The sequence below is a fragment of the Astyanax mexicanus genome, chromosome 1 (genome assembly GCF_023375975.1).
Source record: "Astyanax mexicanus isolate ESR-SI-001 chromosome 1, AstMex3_surface, whole genome shotgun sequence".
Classification (NCBI taxonomy): Eukaryota; Metazoa; Chordata; class Actinopteri; order Characiformes; family Acestrorhamphidae; genus Astyanax; species Astyanax mexicanus.
The window spans coordinates 12,418,864-12,444,086 of NC_064408.1; the positions used below are offsets into that span (position 1 = coordinate 12,418,864).

General features: G+C 40.3%; 1 protein-coding gene across 2 annotated transcripts in view; it reads right to left on the reverse strand.

Moving 5' to 3' along the window:
• Positions 1 to 24,758, reverse strand: part of LOC103022596 (scavenger receptor cysteine-rich domain-containing group B protein) — a 38,854-nt gene extending 14,096 nt beyond the window's left edge. Inside the window, exons 1-7 of one of the 2 annotated variants that reach the window (XM_022665825.2) lie at positions 24,527 to 24,758; positions 19,457 to 19,601; positions 15,651 to 15,683; positions 9,509 to 9,544; positions 5,863 to 6,165; positions 4,269 to 4,340; positions 714 to 1,028 (exon numbers count right to left, since the gene is read on the reverse strand). In XM_022665825.2, coding sequence (XP_022521546.2) covers positions 714 to 1,028; positions 4,269 to 4,340; positions 5,863 to 6,165; positions 9,509 to 9,544; positions 15,651 to 15,683; positions 19,457 to 19,571 — 874 coding nt within the window. In that variant the 5' untranslated portion in view covers positions 19,572 to 19,601; positions 24,527 to 24,758. Of the gene's footprint in view, positions 1 to 713; positions 1,029 to 4,268; positions 4,341 to 5,862; positions 6,166 to 9,508; positions 9,545 to 15,650; positions 15,684 to 19,456; positions 19,602 to 19,687; positions 19,837 to 24,526 lie in introns of those variants that run through there. The other variant, XM_049466378.1, reaches the window with a different exon arrangement.
• Between the last annotated feature and the right edge of the window lie 465 nt (positions 24,759 to 25,223).

The window sequence follows — 25,223 nt, forward strand, 5'->3', positions numbered from 1 at the left end:
ACCTTAAGCAATGCAAGGTCCTGGCTTAAAAGACAACAAATAGATTAATGTTTGTCTGAGGACAGCCTAGAGCAATGTACGGGGTCCCACTTTATAATAAGTGTCCCTAAGTACTATGTAGTTACATGGTAACAATCCACTATTACACATGTGTAAGTACACACACATTGTTACACATGTGTAAGTACACTTGCTCTATTACTTGTGTAAGTACACTCACCCTGGTACACATGTGTACTTACACAAGTCAAAATTAACCTTAATACACATGTGTAATTACATAACCTGTACCTCTGTAGTTAATCTGTAAGAATGTGTACTTCATCAGTAGTTACACTGTAGTTACATGGATTGTTACTGTGTAACTACATAGTACTTAGGGACACTTCTTATAAAGTGGGACCATGTACGGTTCTGGCATACAAGACAACAAATATGTCAATGTTTTTTATAAGGATGACCTAAAGCAATAAAAAAGTCTGGCTTAAAAGAGAACACATAGATCAAAGTTGGTCTAAGGACAACCTAAAGCAACCTAAAGCCTGTTCTATCTATGGACCAGAAGCAACATAAAGTTCTGACTTAAAAGTACACAAGTACACCAATGTTTGTGTTAATAGTTTAAAATTACTCATACTGCTTGGACCCTAATGACAACTGCTTATTTTAAAATAAATAATAGGACAGTAATAAGATAAGACCTCCTGATCCACCTTTGCAGATGACTCCAGCGTCCTCATGGTGTCCGCAGTTGTGGATGCCCCAGCCCAGGCTGTAGCAGTTGGCCAGTTGGCTCTCATGGCCGTTGCAGTTGACATTGTCCAGCATGATGAGGCCACTGCCATAGCCAAAGTATGCATTGGTGGTATAGGAGTCTGCATTGCCACAGCTGAGCTGTTGGCACACCACCTCGGCATCACGCATCCCCCAATCATCATCACACACCGTCCCCCAGCTTCCCCGGTAGTAGATCTCCACCCGACCCTGGCAGTGGTCTGAACCACCCATCAGCCGGATCGTACCATCTCCTGCAACACAAGATGAACAAACTTTTTAGGAGTCTGTGAGCCTTGACTTGACTTTGGATTCATCAGTCTAAAGCACATCGTCATGGTTTTTGTCTCTAAAAACTTTAATCTTGTTCTGAAATAGTTTTTAATTTGACATCAAGGGTTTCCTCTATGCACACCTCCCATGTGCCTTTACATTAACTGTGGTGAGAGCTACCTGTAGGTCCCTTGGTGATGCCATTTAGGATTGCTGAAGACTTCTAAACACATACAGCTTTGTAAAATAATAAGAGACCACTTAAAAATGATGTGATTCTTTGATTTTACCAAATTGAAAACTGAAAAATTGACAAACTCAGAAATATAATCAAGAGGAAGATGGATGATCACAAGCCATCAAACCCAGCTGAACCACTTGATTTTTTGGCATAAAGTTATCCAAAAGCAGTGTGTAAGACTAGGGGAGGAATACATGCCAAGATGCATAAAAACTGTAATTAAAAACCAGAGTTATTCCACCAAATATTGATTTCTGAACTCTTAAAACTTGTTTTCTCTGCATTATTTGAGGTCTGAAAGCTCTGCATCTTTTTTGTTATTTCAGCCATTTCCATTTTCTGCAAATAAATGCTCTAAATTACAATATTTTTATTTGGAATTTGGGAGAAATGTTGTCTGTAGTTTATAGAATAAAACATCAATGTAGATTTTACTCAAATATATACCTATAAATAGGAATATATTGTGCTTGTCTGGCCTCAGTGTTAAAGGCTATAAAAGCAAGTTACCACTAATTCTAGTGTTAAGCATGGCTTTATGCTGACTAAATGTTATAAAGGCACATGCACTAGTTCAGAATTATTCCATCGTTCCTTGTTAAATAGCCCTAAATTAATATAAAAGTCATGTTGGTTTAATAAATTAAATAATTCAGAATGAGTACATCATTTTTGATAAACTTAATTTTAACAGACTTTTTTGTTGTGTATATTAGATGATGCACATTGTTGTAAGAAAGCATGCTGTACTGGGCCACCCACTGATGCCCCTAAGGACACAGATCTAAAGAATGTATTATGAAGGAAAGGATATGGGGAGATGGATATACTGCTGCATGTGACCAAAAAAGAAAGAGACAGTGTTTTTACTCTCAGGTTGCTAAAGAAGAATGGCTGGACCTCCGGCATCTGGACCTACAACACGAGGACACGTTGAACCAGCTCAAAGACACTGCTGAAGGGCCTTGTTGCTTTCTTTAGACTAGAAGACTGTACGTCACGTTTCTGACACAGGATCTAATGAGTACAAGATCTGAGAGCAAGCCAGGTAAATACAGGGTCTTAACAAAGGGTGGGATCCTTATATGACACTGACCGGGGTTGGTGATAAGTGTTGTTAAAATGCCCTTTAGAGGGATTGAGCCAGGTATACTGTATTATATTATATATGTAATTCTCAAAGATAATATTTCACCTTGTATGTGTATTGGTATATACTGTATTGTATGTGAACTGATCTCACCTCTCTGAACTTAAACCTATATAAATCAAGAAAAATAAACATTTGAATTCCAAAAAAAAGAAGCCCTTTAGAGTAGATGAAAATAGAGAAAAAGTCCCTATTAGCTGCCATTCTTGTGGGGAAAAAATATATAATAATATCTCCTAAAAGAGTTACAATTTTAGAGTTAATTCAACACTGTATGGAGTCATATATTAATTACCCTCAGGGTAAAATAGCTCTCAATTTGTTTTGTTTTTTTAGTTTGTTTGAATTAATTTTTTTTGTATATTTTCTGATTTTCACACGAAACTATATAAAATAGTATCTATAAAACATTATAAAATTTGAGCTATATCAAATTAAAGTCAATAACTTTTTATCATATCTAAGCTTTATTTAGAACAAAGGAGACCCATCAAAAAATGCCAAAAAGCAGTGATACTCCCATAACACAATAACTCTTGTGTGGAGACCCTTATCCACCATCCAACCCAACACCAATAGGGTGAATAACGCTCCACCACCAGGGGAACCACCACACCTAAATTCCATTTACCTACAAACACATATAAGACACAAGCATTTGCATAAAATACATAATAACCCCCCAAAAAAGAATAATGGTGACTGCAGAGCATGCTGAGACTGAAGTAGAATTAAGAGGCGGAGCCTGTTAGACAGAGTTTAATTTTAACCCTGAATAAAAACACCAACTCTGTGGACTGTTTATCACTAAATGTTCCTATCACTAAAACTTCCAGAGAGTTAAAACATCTTTATACTATGATTTTAACACTGTGGATTTTACTGTGTGGTGTCCTACAGGTACCCTCACAATGGGATCAACTATATTTTATGATACAAAACATGGTTAATTGTTGGCAATTTTGGCAGAAAGTAAAAAAAAAACTAACCCAAATATCACACCTGGCGCTGAAAGCGCTTCTGTCTCTCCCACACTCTCTCTAACTGTGATCCCCAGCCTCTGGACTACGATACCCAGAATGCACCTTATACTGACATCGCTCCCTCACACAGTCACCAGACACTGCACACGGCATTTCCAGGAAGTCAATCACCTGAATATTGATTTCACCTGTTCACCTCAATAAATATACACCCTAATTTCACTCACACCTTGCTGAGTTTTGTTTGATTTACTCACTTTACAAAGCATAATTCCATTGCCTTTGTTTGCCTTTTTTTTTTAGATTCCAGAGAACATTGGCAGCACTACTGATACCCTCCTAAGACCCAGATTTGATTGTGCATTTTTTACTCATCCTAGTAAAAATCTATGAGAGTAGTATGACCTGACAAGTATAAAAACTGCCCTCATATGGGGACGGTAGTTCATTTTAACATTTTAAAAATGATCCTTGCCATTTGTAATCAGAAGGACCCAATTAGTCCAGAAACTAAATTTTAAACATTTACTGGCCCATGTTTATGCCTGGACTGGCTGTAGAAACGTTTTACTGGGATTCCCGCCATCTTCCTTTCAATTTAATTGAGTGTAATGTTGTCATGTAACCAGAAGATGGTATGGAAAGTGTCCGCATATGAGGTCAACATTTTAAAAACTGAAGTATTATTGTGCAGAGAAACAAAAATGTAATGTCCTAATATAAGAATGCAGAGTTTAAAAGGGTTCAACTTGTATTTGTTCAATCTATTTAAGTGTTTAGTTTTAGCCACACCCCAGTCCACCACTATGTGTGTGTTTGAGTGTGTGCACATGTGTGTGTGACTTACTTAACCCAACGTTTCTGCGGGACGGAGTGGTGGGCTCCTCAGGGCTTCCTCTAGGTCCTATCACAGTGTTACCTAGAGGAGAGAGAGAAAAAGAGAGAGAGAGAGATGGCGAGAAAGAGAGAGAGTTTGTATCCTGTTGACATTGCCAATGGTGTTACTTTAACGCTTTAACGTGATATCCAATTAGCATTACATGCATGAAGTGTTATATCCAGCTTTTATTAGCATCCTGAAGCTACAGCTGCTGAATAAAGCAATGCAGTGAGGCTGTGTCACTGTGAATTGTCACTCTCCGGGGTTAATTTGTCATGAATTAATAATGGAGCTTGGGAGTCGTGATCCCTAATGACTTAAACACTGGCTCCATATACCATATAAATGGAAAATTGCTTAATTAGAAGCATTTAGATTTTTTTAGAGTTTAACAATGCAAAAAAAATATTTTCAGGCAATGCTGATTTTTCATGTTCACAAAGTATCAAAACTTTGTATAGTTCTGCGTTACCATATTTTTTATTGACTAATAAAGCGCAAAAAAATCCTTTACTTTTCCCAAACATCATCAGTGTGCCTTATAATCCGGTGCACCTTATGTACCAATTTTACCAGTCAGGTATTAAGGAGTAGTAAAGTAAAGTACAGCATTATAAGGGTGTGTTTCAGTAAAGTTTCTCCAACACTAAGGCTGGATGTAGCAGCATTAGCATTAGCTCTTTCTTCATTCATAGGTGAGCATATTGGAATGTAGTCTGCATGTTTGCCATGTTAAAACAAGCTACGTAGGAAGAACCGCTAGCTGATAGCACTGTGGGTTACTGGAACAATCGAGGTTTCTCAGTCTAGCATTATTGGGTGACATTTACGTCCCGCTAGCGCTGTGGCTAGCAGCTAATGCTAATGCTGCAGCACCCAGCCTTAGTGATGGAGAAACTTCACTGAGAACTCACCCTTGTAATTGGAAATATTGGAAATATTGGAAGAAACAAAAATATATTTTTTAAAAGTACTACTCATTAGAAGGAAAACATGGAGACACCCTTGCTCACTTCGGTGTAGGCATCCATACTAGTGTCGCTTAGTGTGCCTTATAATCTGGTGCGCCTTATGTATGAAAATAGACGCTTATTGATAGTGCACTTATAATCCATTGTGCCTTAAAATATGGTATATGTGGATATATTGAAGCAATAATACAAGAGAACGATTGCTATTTCTGTTAATATTGGCACAGTTCCATTATCGCTGTTTATTGAAAAAAAATGAGTTAAAGAGAATAAGAAAATGCAATCTGTTTGGCTATAAAAACTCCATGAGTTAAAATAGTTCCATTGCTGCTCTGTTTTTAGCTGCGCTGTTTTACTGGCAGAATAATACATGGAGAGCTTCGGTTACAGTGCATTACCGGCTGATAATGTCACTCATAAAACACCACTCAGCCAATCGCATTGCAGGGTCGGAACTAATTGTGGTATAATATATATATATATATATCTCTCAGTAATTACATTCATGTCTATAATGAGTTTAAATGGTAGATGTGCCTTTATTTGTACTTGAGCCTCTTGCTGCCTCTCCATCATTGACCTGACCTTACCCTTGCATATAACAGCCACGTCCTCGTAGTGGTAGCAGTTGTGGATGCCCCAGCCTTGGTTGCCGCACTGGCTCAGGTCGATCTCTCCCCCCTTGCAGTCCACGTTGTCCAGAAGGATGGACCCAGAGCCCTGACCATACCTGGAGCTGCTGCCCACAGCCATGGCCAGACCACAGTCCAGCTGCCGGCACACCACATTAGCGTCCACCATGTCCCAGTCATCATCACACACTGTGCCCCAGGTGCCATTATGCAGCACCTCCACACGACCCTCGCACCGGCTTCTGCCGTTCACCAGCCGTACTGCAGGAGATTAAAGAGGGAGGAAGATTAACAGGAGAGTAAAAGTACAGCCAGGGGACAGTGAAGCATAGCCACAGAACTGCAGGGGGTGTACAATATATCATATAAGCATCATTATCATTGCAATGTGTGCATGCACAAAAGTCAGATAAATATATGTAAATATTTAGAAATCAAGAATTTAGAAAATTTAAAGTAAAAATGTGCTATTTTTTGAAAATATTGCAATTTATAATGGAGAGCAACAAAGTATTGCAATGCCAGTTTCTTCCCAATATCTGACACCATGATACTGATGCAAGAGCATCACACATCATTAAACCAAAGAAACACAGAATTAGAACTGAGAAAAGCCGACCATATAAAAGAGTCCTCGCTAAAATCAACAGCCAGTCAGTCATCCTCTATGAAAAGCACATTTTTAGCATGAAAAGTACTTTTTTAGCATTTAAAGTGCAAGTTACTTATCCTCAACAAAAACCTATGGGCTGTTGCTTTAAGAAACACTGTGAGAAAATTCTTTTCCATAGGATGTACCAGAAGATTTACCTACATATCGTTCTGCACAAGCTTATTTTACAGACAATAAGGGCGTTTTCACACCTGTAGTTGGTTTCTATGATCCGGATCAGTTAATGAGTTTGTTTATTAAAATGTTTTCTCACTCTGTTTGGTTTAGTTTTACACAGGCACAAACTTAAACGCACTAAAATGCGCACCAATAAACCATGTGAGGGCATTGTCTCTTCTGATTGGTCAGAGCTGTTTGACGTGGGAGCAAGAAAAAAAATATATAGAGAGAAGATTCTGTGTTACAGCGTGTATATCTGTGCAGTGTGAAGCTGCTTTAACACACATCGCTGAAAATGTGCTGCTGCACTTTTAAACAAAGTGTTTTCAATGAGACGTGCAGCACAGAGTTGCGCAGCTGTGAGCAGCGCATTTCCAAGAAACTCCTAAAGACAGACTTACTCTCCTAACACCTCTAACAAACTACCTTCTACTACCAGATCAGGAGAATCTCTCACTATCTTTAATAAACTCCTGAAGACTGAGCTCTTCAAAGAGCACTTACTCTCCTAACACCTCTAACAAACTACCTTCTACTACCTGATCAGGAGAATCTCTCATTATCTTTAATAAACTCCTGAAGACAGAGCTCTTCAAAGAGCTCTTACTCTCTTAACACCTCTAACTAACTACCTTCTACTACACTCTAAAAAGTGATTCTGTGTTTTAGTCAGTGGAAACTAATATTATTAAGTGGAGTGAACTTATCGGCCAGTATAACTCAATAAAATGAGTTCAGAGAACTTCAACCTGAAAACTTAAAAATGTTGGTTGAACCAATGAAAAAATGTGATTTGAACCAACTTTTAGTCACTACCTGTGTCAATGCTCTTTCTAGAGTGTTGGTTCATGCAGCTTTCCTATAGGCTCCTGGCACCATATATCTGCATATTGGGTGTGGCCTCTTCCTTACTTACCATCTTTGTGTTGTCTGTTGCCCAAAGCTACCTTATCCTAGGCGTGCAATATTATAATATAATTTGATTGCCAGGCCTCAGTGTTTGTGGGCTGTAAGAGCACATTAACTTTATTCTGTGTTTCTAGTGATCACAGTATGCTGGCTTTGAGCTACAGAGTTCACTCTTTACTGAGTTTACTCCAGTATTATACTGTCAGTATTTGCAGTTAAATAATAATATACTAAATATGTTGAGAATACCACATTGAGTTAACTCAGCCTTTTAAGGCAGCAGGAGAACTTATATTGCTGAGTTTAAACAACTTGAAATGTTTTACAGTGTACTTTAAAATTATGAAGCACGTAATTAAGTTGGATAAACTGGATAATTTAAGTTGATTTGCCTTAAATTTAAGTTGAGACAATGAAAACTGTCAACTTGAACGTAATCAAATAATTACGTTGAGCTAACTTAAAGGAATTGTGTTGATCTAACTTGTTTACTTAATTTGTAAAAACTTAATTTATTTATGTGTTACCAATTGAAGTAATTTTTTTAAGTTGGTCCAACAATTCTCTTTTTTCAGTGTACCTGATCAGGAGAATCTCTCACTATCTTTAATAAACTCCTGAAGACAGAGCTCTTCAAAGAGCACTTACTCTCCTAACACCTCTAACTAACTAACTACTTCTAACCTCATTTCCTTCTTCCCCTCCTTCACTTCTCTATCCCTTTATTTCCCTTCGACCTCCTTTAAGCCCTATATAAAAATGTTTTACCTTTAATCTTCTATTACTTTGCACTTGACTATTGTAAGTCGCTTTGGACAAAAGCGGCTGCCAAATGTAATGTAATGAAATGTAATGTAATGAAATGTAATGTAATGAAATGTAATGTAAGCAGCATGGAGCAGCAGAGACAGCGATAGTTTATACCTGTGGTAATTAGTGTTACCTGGCTGATATATCAGATTCAACGTGTTCAAATAAAGCAGGTGTGAAAACAGTAATCGCCCTCTGGTGCAGAACAAAAAAACCAGACCAAGACCTGCTAGAGGAGGTGATCTTGGTCCAGTTTTTTGATCTGCACCCGAGGGTGATTACTGTTTTCACACCTGCTCAATCAAACCACAGTAAGGGTACAAACCAACCAGAGTCTGTTTTAACTGAACCAAATAGTTCTGGTTTAAAAACACCCTAAAAGACACTGAAATGTTTAGGACTGAGGACTGATATGTGAATAATGTCCAGACAGGGCTTTACACGACTACAGTATACTGCATATTAGTATTCACTCAGTTGACTCATTCACACAGGTGAGGATATCTCAATTGTTATTTATGTAATTAGCTTATTATAGACTGCAGGCCTCCGTGTGTATGAGAGTCTTCAGTGCTTTAATGTTAACATGTTGTCCTTTACCAGTCAAACAAAAGGGAACTCTGAGCCGCGTGCCTCTGATATAATGATGGCTAATAACAACAAGAATGCCTCTAATCCTCCTCGATTTAAGGAGAAATAAGGCTAAATATGAAATATGACTCCCAGAAATGAACAAGATGGACGGGCGAGAGCCTGAGACAGAGAGAGAGAGAGAGAGAGACAGAGAGAGAGGTGGCACAGGCATGGAAAAGGGGATTATGTAAATTGAGAGCAAGGGGAAGTGACCTGTTTTTTGTGCCTTGTGGGCTGATGTGATCCTTCCTCTTTTCTCTCTGTATCTCTCTTCCTCCCTCTCATTTCCATAGACCCTCCTATCTTAACCAGTGTGTGTCGTTTTTGAGGTGTGTGTGTGTGTGTGTGTGTGTGTGTTTGTGTGTGTATTAAAAGGAGAAAGTGCATCAGTACAACAGTGAGGCGTGAGAATACACTCACCTTGTGACGAGGTGAAGGCCGTCATGTTGTCATTGGCTGAGAGAGAGAGAGAGAGAGAGAGAGAGAGCGAGAGAGGGAGAGCGCAAGAGAGAAAGAAAAAGAGAGAGAGAGAGAGAGAGAGAGAGAGAGGGAGAGATTTGATCAAATTATTTGTTGAAAGGAGGTTCTTGGCCTTCCATAGCTACAGTACTCAGTATCTACTATATCTATTTTCCTGTAATTTTAGACCTGCTGAAGCAGGAAGCCAATTTAGCCCAGTCTGTGTTAGCAGCCAGACTCACTGCAGAGCAGACCTATTCACAGCCGAGCCAAGCCAAGAAACGTGCTGCTTTTTTAAATGTAGCACAGCCACATAGCGGAAAATTAGACCCGCACATGCACTGCTCATTTGATGCATGCTAATACATTCATCATTTAAAAAATAGTTAAAGTTGTCCAGAAGGACAAGTTGGATTGCAATGCTAAAGGTTACCAGGAAGAATTAACAATTTAAAATTTTAGACTAAAATGGGATCTCTTTGTCTTATATATTGAGTGTTACACATGTCAGACGTCTTGTGATGGAGTTGTAGAGGTTCCTAATGGTGTCCTGCCTTAATCTATCCTATGCAGCTCCAACATTCTCACACAGTTCCTGCAGATTTTGAGGTAGGGCTTTCATCCCACACATTTCCAGTTGGGATAGGTCTGGTGATACGACAGGCATTTTTCTCCCATTAATAGCTAAAATGTGTTACTTTGAAATAAAATGTGTTACTTTGAAGTAATAACACATACAAAACCTTTCGTAACTTTTAAAATATGCTTTTATTTTGGTCATTTCCGCCTCTGCATCACCCTCTCAGGTTCAGCTGTGCTATAGATAAGGACGATGTGTCCGTGTACTTTGGTACGCAAAAACACCACAATATGCAGATCAGTCAGTCAATAATATCAGCCTCCTGCTGTCGTCCAACCATCAGCGTCTCATCGCTATCAGAGACACACTGCTGCTGCTGCAGCTCAGCCAATCAGCTCTCCCTCCTGCCCCGCCCCTAAACCCATACATTACCCAGTTCTCCTCCCAAACTAACCCTCACTTTTTTTAGGATGGAGTTTTTTAAGGGTGGAGTCAGAAAAAAATCAGAGGGCTTTGTTATGTAGTTGTTAAACTTATAGCTGTTGTTACAGTCATCCTGTAGGTGGCATTAGCAATGTGTTAGCTCATGTGAGTTACCCAGTAAAAGAAACAAGAGTTCGAATGCACCTCTGTGTGTGTGTGAGTCACTTTACTGAACAGAGACTTTGCACGCTGTTTTTATACATGTTATCTTAATGAAGACATAACATATTTGGCGACCAGGTGTTTGAATTGCTTTTGGACCCAGCAGAGTGTGTAAGTTGGCTCTAGTTTTTGTTTTGAGAGAGTTTTGGGAAGAAAGCAAGTAACATGGCTGCTACCATTGGCCACATTGAGGTTTTTGATGAGAATATGGAGCAATGGACAACCTACATTGAAAGATTTGAGCATTTTGTGGAGGCAAATAGCATTGAGAGTGGAAAGAAAGTGCCTGTTCTACTGAGTGTAATTGGTTGTAAGACATATGGCCTACTTCGTAGCCTTGTCGCACCGGAGAAGCCTGGAGACAAGAGCTTCAACGAAATAAAAACAGTATTACAGCAGCATTTTTCTCCTAAGCCTCTGGTCATCGCAGAAAGATTTCGCTTCCACAAACGGAATCAAGAGATGGGTGAGTCCGTTTGTCAGTATGTAGCAGTGCTTAAAAAACTTTCTGAGCATTGTGAGTTTGGGGAACAGTTGGAAGATGCGCTCCGAGACAGATTTGTTTGTGGATTGCAGAGTGAAGCTATGCAAAAACGACTGCTCACAGAGGCTTCGCTCACATTTCAAAAAGCGGTCGAAATAGCAGCATCCATGGAAACAGCAGCTCGAGAGTCACAGCAGCTCAGTGGTTCACTAAAGGTGCATGCCCTCTCTCTCTCTCATCAAGCAAAGTCCAAAATAAATGCAAAAGATGTGGGAAAACAAATCATAATGAAGATGATGATAATGAAGAATTGCAATTCGTGTGGAAAAAAGGGACACATAAGTCGTGTTTGCAGATCTAATAAGACGACAATAAAACAAAGTAAAATGAAGAACAGACCAACCAGAGACAAGGGTTCTGCCGAAAGAAAACGTGTGCATCGTGTGGATGCAGGAAGGGTTTCCAGTGATGATACAGACTCTGACCTAGCCCTGCACAAACTTTCTAAAGCAGGAGAAAATGCACGCATCATAGTAAAACCTGAAATTGAGGGAATCTCTTGTGAGATGGAGCTAGACACAGGGGCAGCAGTCTCACTGATGTCAGTAGCCACGTATGAAGCGAAACTGAACCATTTACCCCTACAGCCAACTGACATAGTGTTGAGGACATACACTGGTGAAGCATTGTGTCCACTAGGGGTAGTCAATGTTCAAGTGAAAATGAATAAACAAACTGCTGTGCTTCCTCTGTATGTTGTCCAGGGCGAATATCCACCGTTGTTTGGCAGAGAGTGGTTGCGTCAAATCAAATTGAACTGGAAAGAGATACGGGCAGTTCAAATGGGTACGCTGGATGATGTGTTGCGGAAACATGCTGCAGTGTTCTCTAAAGAGCTAGGAGTGATGAAAGGCATTGAAGCAAATGTGTCACTAAAGCCTGAGCACAAACCCAAGTTTTTCCAGCCGAGAGTGGTCCCATATGCTCTACGCCCAAAGGTTGAAGCTGAATTGACCCGTCTTACTGAAATTGGAGTCCTGTCACCTGTACAATATAGCGAATGGGCAACTCCAATAGTTCCAGTGGTAAAAAAGAATGGAGCAGTGCGCATTTGCTGCGATTTCAAAGTGACAATAAACCCTTTCCTCCAAGTTGAGCAATATCCAATTCCACGTATTGAGGATCTTTTTGCATCCTTGGCAGGAGGACAACGTTTTAGCAAATTGGATCTATCCAATGCCTACCTGCAAATGCAAGTTAACGAGAGCTCGCGAAAACTCCTCACAATCAACACACAGAAAGGTCTCTTCTGTTATAATCGTCTTCCTTTTGGGATTGCCTCGGCTCCAGCCATTTTTCAAAGGGCCATGGACCAGATCTTGCAAGGGCTACCCAACGTACACTGTTATCTGGATGACATATTAGTGACTGGCTGTACTGACGCCGAACACCTACAACATCTTGATGCAGTGCTTGGACGTCTGGAGGAGTTTGGCTTGCGAGTTGAGAAGGACAAATGGGAATTTTTCAAAGACTCTTTGGAGTACCTGAGTCATATAATTGATTCTGCAGGATTGCACAAATCTCCAGAGAAAGTGCGAGCAATTGTCGAAGCACTGGCTCCCATCAATCTCACCCAGTTGAGATCATTCCTGGGTCTGAGAAATTATTATGGGTGCTTCATACCGAATCTTGCAACCATTCTGAATCCTCTGAATGCCCTATTGTGCAAGGAGACACGTTGGCATTGGTCTGTGGAATGTGAATCTGCTTTTAGGTGGGCAAAGGAACAGCTTGTGTCACACAATGTATTGACACATTATGATCCCCAAAACAGCATTCGACTGGCATGTGACGCTTCACCCTATGGAGTAGGGGCAGTAATATCCCATGTGCTACCTAGTGGAGAGGAGAAGCCAGTAGCATTTGCGTCACGGACTCTTAGCAAAGCAGAACAGAATTACGCACAAATTGAGCGCGAGGCCTTGGCGATCATTTTTGGTGTGCGTAAATTCCACCAATATCTCTATGGGCGAAGGTTTACACTTCTCACAGACCATCGCCCCTTGACCACCATCTTTGGAGCACAGAAAGGCGTGCCTTCCATGGCAGCAGCACGCATGCAAAGGTGGGCTCTACTTTTGTCTGCACACAACTACACAATTGAGTACAAGAAAGCAGCTCATCATGCCAATGCTGATGGCCTCTCAAGATTACCTTTGCAGGTGGAACACAGAGACAGAAAAGACACTGTTGATGTATTCTATCTGAAGCAAATGGAAACATTACCAGTCAGTGCTTCTGAAATCCGTTGCGAAACGCAGGCAGACCCAATCTTATCTGCAGTCTTGACAATGGTCACTCAAGGAACTAGAGGATTGAGCAGTGCCAGTACCAGTGAGTTTTCACCATTCATTTCCAGGCGCAATGAGTTGTCAGTGCAGCAAGGATGCCTAATGTGGGGCATAAGAGTCATTGTTCCAGCTACATTAAGACAAAGGATCCTTGAAGAACTGCACAGTGGCCACCCTGGTGTGGTGAGAATGAAAGCCATAGCTCGAAGCTATGTTTGGTGGCCTGGTCTTGATAGCGACATTGAACAACAAGCAAGGAGCTGTCTATCTTGTCAGCAGATCCTGAAAATGCCATGCCAAGCCCCTCTCCACCCATGGGTCTGGCCAAGCAAACCATGGGAACGTATACATGTGGATTTTGCAGGACCAACTGAGGGTCACATGTACATGGTTGTGGTTGATGCTCATTCGAAGTGGCCAGAAGTGCAGATTATGGAGTCCACAACCACAGACAGGACTATTCGTGTTTTGCGGCATCTTTTCAGCCGCTATGGAATTCCTGAAGTCCTTGTCAGCGATAATGGACCTCAGTTCACGGCACAGGAATTTGCCACATTCCTAAAAGCTAACCATGTCAAGCACATTCGCTCAGCTCCGTACCATCCAGCCACTAACGGGCAAGCTGAGAGGTTTGTACAAACTTTGAAACAGGCGTTGAAGTCCTCAAAGCACTCCTCAACCCCTCCCCAACAGAGGTTGGATGCCTTTCTCCTGACCTACCGTAACACACCACACTCAACGACTAAAGAGTCTCCAGCCATGCTTTTTCTGGGCAGACGACTGCGCACTCGTCTGGACGCTGTGAAACCAAGTGTTCAGTCTGCTGTGAGACGCACACAGGAGTCACAGATCCTCCGTAGAGCCTCTCGTTCCAAATTGAGACATTTTGCAGTTGGTGATGTTGTGTTGGCTCGGGATTACAGAGGGGGAGAGAAATGGGCAAAAGGAGTCGTTAGGTATAGCTGAGTGTCGTCAGCAAAGCAGTGGTAGGAAAAACCATGTGAGCGGATAACCCGACCTAGAGAGGTGGTGTATATTGAGAAGAGAAGAGGTCCCAGTACCGAACCCTGGGGAACCCCAGTGCATAACCAGCCCTTTTACAATAACCACACCTTTTTTGAATAGAGCTTAATAACGTTTTAAAAACCGAATTCTGTGGGGATATAAAAAATTGACAATATAAGCAGAGGTTACACTAGCTGTTGCATTTAAATAATGGAGGTAGAATTACAGTATACTGGGAAAAAAACGTGATTGAGAGTTGTCTGTTTTGCCATTGAAACCTATGGGGATGGGTGGAGTTACACAGCTTTCTGCAGCCGAACAGCAGGGGGCGCCCGACCTGTGGTGGCTTCACTTTTGAGAGACGATGCTCTGTCCAGCTATACACAGTCTATGGGTAAATTAATGGAATTAAAGATTAGAGCAAAACTACAAAACAAAGCTAAGTTTATCTTGGCCAGTTAACTCTTTTTGGACATTTTGAGATGAAAAAAGATTCCTCTTTTCTCTTCGACATAAAAACCTTATTGACGCACAATCAAATCTCTTGACGCATACCTGTACCTGTCTTTCATTTCAGGCTTTTATGAAGCTCTTCCACATCCTGTCTATTATGATTCTCTGGGGCCTAATTTAGCTGTATCCTAGATCTTGTTTACTAGACATCATACACAGATCTTTAGGATAAAACTTTCAGATCTCCCTATAGAGGCACACTCTCGAGCTCTGGGTCCTGAGTGTCCAGTTTCAGTACAATAGAAACAAGTCTCTTTACAGTAGAGCTTTTAGGTCATTTCACAGGCTTCTGCTTTTATTACTGATCCCCCGGGGCTGTATTATTCTTAATGCAAAGAACACCAAAACATGTACTCATTGTATATGAACACAAAAGAGCTGTGTACACAAGCAATGATTGATTTCTCTTGATTAAAAATTCATTTATTATTATAAAAATGTCCAATATACTAACCAACTTATGAATGTTTTCTAAAAAACATTTTCTAACAAATAAATGGCCAAAAAGCATAAAATACTTACTGGGAACTGATCGTCGTGTCACTCTGTGATCATCTGTAAGGGAATAAAACAAATAAATCAAATAATATTCTATTAAATATGTATTTGAATGGCTAGAAGACTCAGTGTAAGAATACAGTTTAATAAGAAACCTGTTATAAGTGATTACTTGCCATTAGCAACATTTACTGCACTGCTCTGTTTACCCATTAGCAACATCTACTACACTGCACTGCACTGCTCTGTTTACAGATATATCTTACCTTGTATAGTAAGTTTTTATAGCCTTATATATTTTTCTATTCTTCTGTGTTTTAATTTATGTTTGAATATGTTTCTTATTATATCTACTTATATCTTGATTACATATTATACTGTATAAGAATAAGAACACACAAACACACTGTCAGGCATAGTCAATCACACATCTTAAGGTCATTCATGTATCAATGTAGTCATTTTAGCTCCTCTGAACATCCAGCATACTACATAAGGGAACATCAATGCTATTTTGTTTTTTCTTCTGTTTATTGTTGAGTTAAAAGTTGGGTTTGTACTTTGCAGTGAGTCCGTGTGTGTGTGTGTGTGTGGACTCTGAACCATGGCTGGCCATTGTCTGGGTTAATTTCAGTCAGTGGCGCATCTGTGTTTTCCACTGTCAATATAGTGACACACCAGACATTTACCTGAACACACCTCACTTCCAGACCACCACGCCCATCATTGTAGATTTAATCCTAAACTCCAAAGCTAGGCGTGAAAATAGTGGATGACTACTGACAAGGTCTAAGGCTGCTGTCAGAAAGCAGCAAGTAGAAAGTATAATTTGCAGTTCTAGCCTGGCTGTCCTATTCTTCTTGATAATTAGTGGTTTTCATCTTCTAGTAAAGCATCTGTACTTTTTTTTATGATGGCTTCTGCAAACAGGAAGTTGTTGCTGATGAAGGTTTTTCTATACAACAATGTTTCTGTCATCAACTGCTGTTGTTTTCCTTGGTCTACCTTTTCGACATTTATTACTTAGCACACCAGTGACGACTTTCTTTTTCAGGATATATCTATACATAGATACATTTATCTATTAACCACACAACAGTTTACTCAGGAGTTTGACTAGAACTATGAAACTATGAAATATAAGGTGGGTTGCTGGTGTATTAACGTGCCCAGACAACAGACGGCCAGTCAGGAGGAAACATCACCTGCTGCTGGACCTGTGGACACCAGACGCCCACTAACAGCCATAGCAGTGGGGTAGGTGCCAGAGTCCTGCAGCTACTGCTGGCCAATATATCATCTACAGGTCCTACACAACAACTATAAAGACTGATTTTTTGGTTTAGCTTTCATATTGTCCCAGAAATTTGAGTGTATTGTAAATGTGAATATCCAGTTCTGTCAACTGTCATCAGTTCAGTGAGCTTTTCTGTTAAGGAGAGGTGCCGTTACTTTGCAGGGCAATTACTCTGTAGGGCATAGTCTGTACTGGGCTTTACACATGAGATAAAGAAGAAAGCTATCTTCAATAACACAGAGGCAGCAGAGAACGTCTCTAGAATGCTCTGAATCAAAAGATCAGATCTGTGGGAGGATGCTTCAAGGGCACAAGCTGATGTATCTGATGTTGATAGAACTAAAACATCCAAGGAGTCATACATTACTGACTATGTGGCCTAAATAAGCTTTACAAGAAGTTATTTAATATTATCTACTAAGTTCTGAGACATTAGTTTGTTAGGGCTAATTATGCAACTTTCAAAGCTTGCACTGTAATAATTTTGGCTAGCGTACCTCTTGGTGAAAGATCATTGACTACTAGACATTCACTTTTTTTTACCCAATTGACATTAAAAATTTGGAGAGTGGCACATCATTGGACTGAGAGAAGCAGGATGGTCGTTTTGCTAAATTGAGTACCATTTAGACTGTCCATCAGTTAGTCAACCATGTCTTTGATTGCAACGGTGTTGTGCACAAGAAATCTAGACTTTAACTTGGATTTAACTTGGATCTGTTTGGACTCTGACAATGGACAGGTTTGAGTATGGAGAGCTCATGATTAGATGTTCCATCCTGCCTCTGCTATTAAGTGACATAGGCTATGTTCACATTGCCAGGCTGAAGTGACTCAAATCAGATTTTTTTTGCTCAATGTGGCTCAAATCTGATTTTTACATGGCTGTGTGTACTTGCCAAATCAGATTTGAGTCACTTCCAGATGTGGTCCTAAATTAGATAGGTATCTGATCCATGGACATTTGCGGTCAAATCGGAATTCATGCGTCTTTTTTTCTTTTACGCATGCCCTACATGCTTCTCTCTCGTACCCACACTCTATCTCTTGGTGCAGCTGTGCAGCTATAGCTGCAAAAAACAGCAAAAGCAAACCGCCTGGCCTTTTTCACGACCTGAGCATGAACTTCAGACCAGCTGTTTACTCTCTCTTCACTCTCCAGCAAAATATGCTCCACAACTGCTAACTCATCAATTTCACCTTTATGAAGCTATAAGTCATGAGACGTTTCAGGGACAGACTTGTTCACATTACACACAGATACAGATCACTCACATTTGTGAATGTGAACAGATTTAATACTGTCCCAACTGCTGGTTTGATGACCTTGGGATCCATCACATATGATAGTCGGTCACCTCAGTAGCGATATGAGAGACACTGACAGATCAGTAATATGTGCAGGACATCCTGATTTTCTGATCCTAATTTCAACAGCAGAGTAAAGAATGATTCTCAGCACACCTTACAGCCTTACAGCCCCTCAGCCTAAACATCACTGACAACCTATGGATTAACTCCAAAAGATTAGTGTAATAATATAAAACCTAAGAGAATATATAAGACCTAGAAGCCTTTTGCAAGTACACACTAAGAAAAGTGAGTACAGATTTGAACTTAAAAGGGTACAAAGCTTGTCTCTGGGGCTGTACCTTATATTGAGGGACAAAAAAGTACCTTTCAGTGAAAGTCCTTTTTTGAACCCATGGTTTTTGTGCCAGTAAAGATTATAAACATTATAAACATTATCATCAACTGAATATGTCTCAAAAACTTGATGATGGAAAATTGTCTGGCTTTCAAATAAAAAAATGTGCAAATAAAATATATCTTGTTTATTAGTACAGTGATACAGAATACTGAATGTACCCTTTGGCTGGTTAAATGGTACAAATTTGTACTTATTTCTGTTAGAAATTACTTTGTACTTCAGAGGGAACAAATCTGATCCTGTAAAGACCAATATTGTACCTTTGAGGGTACAATTATAAAGAGTGTACCTCTGAGTACAAAAAAAAGTACTCATGTCGTACCTCTGTTTTTTAGAGTGTAAGAACTGGTAAAATTCTCCAAACAAGAACTTTTGTTGGTCACAAGAACTGTTTATAGGTTCTGGTACTTGATAATAAAAGTGTTATTATGTATTTACTGTGTTTTAAAACTGGAATATGGGAAAAATCTTTTGGATGCCACTTGATGTAAAACCACTAGGATGCTGAATTTGCTGAATCAAACCAGCACCCACCTACATAGCTACACAGGAAATTTGGCAGTGTTAAATCAACACTGTTAGTGTTAAATCAACACTGTTAGTGCTAAATCAACACTTATTAGTGTTAAACTTACACTCTCAGTGTTAATTTAACACTAAAAGTGTTGATTTAACACTACCAAATTTCCTGTATACTTTTAATATAGTGTAAACTACAGCACACCAGCATGTCTAAACCCTGATCTTCAACCACCATGTTCAGACTGTGACTTAACAACACACATATTTGTACATACACACACACACAAAACGTGTACTCACCAGGCCGCAGTAGTACGGTGAAGGCCAGCAGCAGCAGTGAGGCCAGAAAGACAAGGACGCAGGCTGCAGATTTCCAGCGCCTACACACGCTGTTCAATACACCCCGGCCTCGCATGGCAGTCTGAGAAACGACCAAGCTGCTCACCTTAAATATACAAACACACACAATTCAGCACAGTACAAACTGTATTAAACAGGTTTGAGGCTACCCTTGGCTACCCTTTCGTCCACCTTTATCTTGTCTTCTTCTCTCGTCTGGTTTTATCTGTACGTGCTTCTTCCTACACTCACATATTGTAGCGTGCCTCATCATCAGTGTTACGCCAGTATCTGGGCTACTACTGCACTTCGCTCCAATCTGATTGGACAGTGCTCTCCCCCATCGTAGACATTGTTACAATAACAACACAAACGAGAGCCACAACAACACATTTCAGGCCTGCAGGCTAGCCACTGTGGCTTTGGTTAGTGGACAAATCCCAAATGCTGCTGTACTTAACATGTAGTGCACTATGTAGGGCACGTGTTATTGGTTTTTAGACCGCGTGAAGTGCACTAAATATCAAGAACTGTGTTATTTGGGACTCAACCAGAGCTGTATTGATGTAAGAGGTCATTTGGTTTGGCACTGGGGCAAAGACCAATAGCTGGCACTGACACTATGACTTTGAGCACATAAAACAAGAGCTGGAGACTGGTCCATGCATTCTGGTGACTTCTCCTATAGCCCTACAGTCAAGTGGGGCGTTTATGTCTTAGTTTTATGGTTCCTTTAGATCTTATTTGGGTTTATTGTCCGTTCACCATTAGTTTTCTTGTTGTTGATGTGTGTAATAGTGTATGTGTGTATCTGGTTGTGATCATCTGATCGATAGGCAGTTGGCACGTGCCCAGCTTCTAGTATTTGACCTCTTGAAACGTGAGGTCGACCCATTTCCCCAGGCCTCCACACACACGCACACACACACGCACACACACACACTCACACACACACACAAATATAGAGCTGTTACCAAGGCAGAACTAGTTCACTGATGGAGAAGAGTCTCTGTGCTGACAATTTCAAACAGTCCCCAATTATAGCCATGGAGAAATGCCTCACTACAACAGTTTATTTATTTTTATTGTTAATGATTCAATTATAGCATATATGGTATTACTCAGTTTATCTTATATTATCTAGTATTATGATATGATGATACATTAGGAGAATATTATAATAATTATGAACTAGATTCTATTTAAAACCACCAACCATTCGTTATCCTGCGGTTGCTGACTGGTTGCTGACTGAATAAGTTAACAGCCAATCTCCAAAGCTGAACTGCTTTTTTTTGCTGCTGGAGTATACGGCATAAGGTCACCCAAAAGCAGTGTGTAAGACTGGTGGAGGAGAACAACATGCCAAAACAAATCAGGGTTATAAATGAGGGTTATTCCACCAAATATTGATTTCTGGGTTAAATTAGTACATCAGTACTGCTGTTTGTTTTCTTTTCATGTTTTGAGGTGAGAAAGCTCTGCATCTTTGTCACTATTTTGACCATTTCTCATTTTCTGTTAGTAAATGCCGTAAATGACAATATTTTTATTTGGAATTTGGGAGAAATGTTGTCAGTAGTTTATAGAATAAAACAACAATGTTCATTTTACTCAAACATAAACCTCTAAATAGCAAAATCAGAAAAGCTGATGATTTTGAAATTGTCTCTTAATTTATTCTGGAGCTGTGTGTCTGTCAGTCATGCTCGTGATGAATCCACGTGACTGTTTTTCCATTTTTCCCTTTTTTTTTTTTTTTGTTTCTTTCCCAAATCCTTCCTGACCTTCCACTGGAATGTGAGCGAGCAGCAAGGCCGGGGGCTCAGGATCCCAGGGCGAGCGGAGAATTTGATATTCCGGCCGAGCAGATAGTGGACATTCCGAGCCGAGGGCGCACAAAAGCTGTTTCTGCTGCCCGTGGCTGCCGTCGGCGGGGCCTAAGCGCTGCTTCCTGCGAATCTGTCACTGGGGCTCTCCACAACGCTTAGGCAGCTGATGACACCAGCAGGGCGCCTCTCGTCTCCCTCTCTCCAGGGATATGGGGGGGGGGCAGGTGGGCGGCGACCCAAGGGAACCAGAGAGGAATCAACAGAGACTGTGTGCTTACAGTCAGCTGTCAATTCCCTGCTTTTCTACCTAATTAGATGCTGAGTTTTTCCTTAAATATACAGCGTAACAGACTGGAGACAGCTCTGGGTGTGGCAGCCCATGAGTTCACAGCAAATCCTTTGTTTTCTTGTTTAGTTTTAAGATAAAATCACATTTAAAATAAATGAGATTAACATAGGAAAAGGAGTTAATCTCTGTAAGTTTTAACCCCACAAAATATGAACCTTGGGAGTGTGAGCCAATAGAGAACAGAGCAAGGCCAAGCAGGGCTGCACCCAATCAACAGTGCTTTTCTCCCACAAGGCCAATAGCCAGGCAGATGTCCACCCTGAGACAGGTTTCCTAATATGCTCTACATTCTACAAGGTCTTGCTTATAAAGAAGACTTTGAAGATGATGCTAGGTGGTGTCCTTATTGACCTGTTGTGATGCATTTTAACCACAGTAAATCACTTCACTTAATAGATGAAGCCTTTCTGCACTCCTAAGATCACTAAAGTTATTTTTTCTTAAAAACTGTAACTCCTATAGTCTGCAGATGAACTTGTAATAGCTGTAATATTTTTTTGATTAGATCATGGTATTTAATCTCTCAAAATCTCATTTAAAAGCTTTTTTAACTATCAGAGAAGCTTGATGTAATTTTGAATGTTTTATTTATTCATTTTCAAGACTTTTTAGAACTTCATCATGATTTTCTGTTACAATATTATGGGTAGTCGCCAGATTATATAAAAAATATAATATGACAAAAGCGTAGCATTAACATGAGCAAAACGTATACAGTAGTGTTAAGGTTGTTAGCCAATTATTTTGTTGCTGTCCAAATGAAAAAACAAGTATCTCCAAAACAGCACCTTTACGGCAGAGAGATACTGTAAAACCTTTTTAACTTTCAATAGAAGTCGATGTTATTATTATTTTTTTTTTCAGGTAATTTTGGAGAAATTGTATTGGTTCGTTCATCAAATTAATTTGACACAGTTTAAGGAACAGTTGGTTTGTTGAAAATATGTAATAATCTTAGAATCGACAAAAATGGAGATTCATTGGACAGTTACTTTTATTACATCCTAAGGAATACTAGCTGGTTGGGTTGGGTTGGGTAGTCGAGTTTAACGCCACATCAGCTCGTCGGCTATTTCGCGGCAGGAAAGGTACTGTCTAATCACAAGGTTCTACGATCTAAGCCATCGCAAGGCAGACAGACACAGACAGACACACAGACACATTCACTCACACACTCACACCTAAGGGGCAATTTCAATCAAGTTCCAATTAGCCTGAACGTGCCGTCTTTGGACTGTGGGAGGAAACCGGAGAACCCGGAGGAAACCCACGCAGACACGGGGAGAACGTGCAAACTCCACACAGAAAGACCCGGGACGCCCCAGCCGGGAATCGAACCCAGGCCGTCTTGCTGTGAGGCGGAAGTGCACCGCGCCACCGTGCCGCCCGAATACTAGCTGGTAAATACATGCAATATATGAGTTACAAAAGTTACACCATAGAGAAAAAAAGCCAGGAGCCTTAGATAGTTGGATGTTTGTTCTTATCATTATTTTAAAATCTACACAGTATAGACTGGATATACTATAGACAGCTATTGCATCCTGTCTAGAGACACTATTATAAGCTGTATGGATTGCAGGCTTACAGTACAAGCTTACAGGCAAATTTGAAGCAAAGCTTGCTTTATTCAATACCATAGTTCTGGCCTACACTGACCATGGCAAACTACATCCTGGATGGATACTACAACTTGACAAATTTGTTTTTTTTTCCACTGTTCCCAGAAACATAAAGATATGTTGAGGTGTTACAGGCCTTGTATCTTTTAATTCTGTATTAATATTATCAATGCATTTTTGCAACACTACAAATAACTATCATTATGTTCAACTGTTACATCAACTATAATAAAACAAGCAACAATCTTCTTTCCAGTTCTTTCTCTGCACATATTATTTCTCCTCTGCTCTCCTGACTCTGCCGACTACGCCATCCACTGCCTGGGCTCGAACAGCTTAAACTGTGCAGCTCTCTTGTTTGGAAAAAGCCCATCACAGAGCTCATTGTCCCCTCAATTAGGGCCTGCCGATGCTTTAACACTGCCGCAGAGCATTCTGAGCACTGCTCTTGTAAAGTGCTGCGAGCTGGCGGACAAACGCCTCAGTTATGAGGCATGAAAAATAATCTAGTCCCCCAATGTTGTGTTTTTCAATACGCCATTCATGGCTGGATGCAGCACGGATCCGCTGGGGAATAATGTCGCCTTTTGTGTCGTCCCGCACTTCCCCTCCCTCTAGTCTCCTCTCTGACTCTGAGAAACGTCTGAAAGATCTCGGAGAGCGCAGAGGAAAATATACCCCATTTAAAAAGTGCCAGTGAAAAAACATAGAAAAAGAGCTTTTCTATGCTCTTCGGTCATGATTTGGGGAAATTGAAGGATTTTGCATTGGCCTTCAACTTAATTGCATCTGTCATCGAGTTTATCAGATCCATGTAGACCCTGTTTTTGCAGATTCAGTAATATCATGCCAATAGAACTTATGCCAATAAGCAATGAAACTACTCTAATTGCAAAATGAAATACTCTTCTAGATAGATAGATAGATAGATAGATAGATAGATACTTTATTTATCCCGAATGAAATTTAGGAAATCTATGAACATTCCATGGATGTAGAACTGATTCAAGATATATGTATATGTATATTTTTAATCCACAGTAATCCACATTAAACATAAATTAAAGTATATAATCAGCCAGGGACAGAAGTTCTTACAATTATTTCCTAAACCAAAAGTTAAAGTATGTGCAAAAAAGCACAAATCAGTATTTTCCATTCAGCACAAAATTACAAAAGCAAACTCGACCATCCCTGAGAGCATAACAAAATATTTAAAAAAACATACCTCAAAGAAATGTAGCAGTTTTTTTCTTCTCCTTTCCAAACACACAATTTTTTTTTAAATAGAATCCCAACAAAATATGAGCTTTATCACCAACAAAAGCAAGCCAAAAAAAAAGTCCTCTATGATTTCAGACGTCTGAAACTTCACCGGGCTCTTCTTCACCTCTCAGAGTTTGATGCGAGCCCTTGCGCATGAGAACGAGGGGGAAAAACGAGTTGTCCAGCCGCACAGATATGGAGTCTTTCATCTCCGTAACCTTCAGAGGCTATAAGTACCTGTCCTCCTCTCCTATGGGTTACGTAAACCCAGAGAGGGCCTTGCCATTGTGTGTTAATGTATTGCTGTCACACCTGTGCCCTGCCTGCTGTGTGCCTAAGAATGGAGAGTGGTACCAAAGCGAAGGGGGGGGGGTGGGGTGGCAGACAGCTGAAAGCCAATCCTTTACAGGTACCCGAGCATCTCTAGTTTCAGGCTGGGCTCTGGAAAGGCGTGGTCCTTGTTGGTGGCGCGTGTGTGCAACGTGCTAACGTACATGTGGGTGTGGCGGGGTGTAGTGAATGTGGGGAAACGGTCATGGATGTGGAGGATATTTGGGTAATTCAATATGGCAGCAGTAGGTATGTGAGCTCATGTATGTAAAGGTGTTTACAGGTGCACCATTTCACTTTCCTGAGTAAGTTATTGTATGGTTGTACCA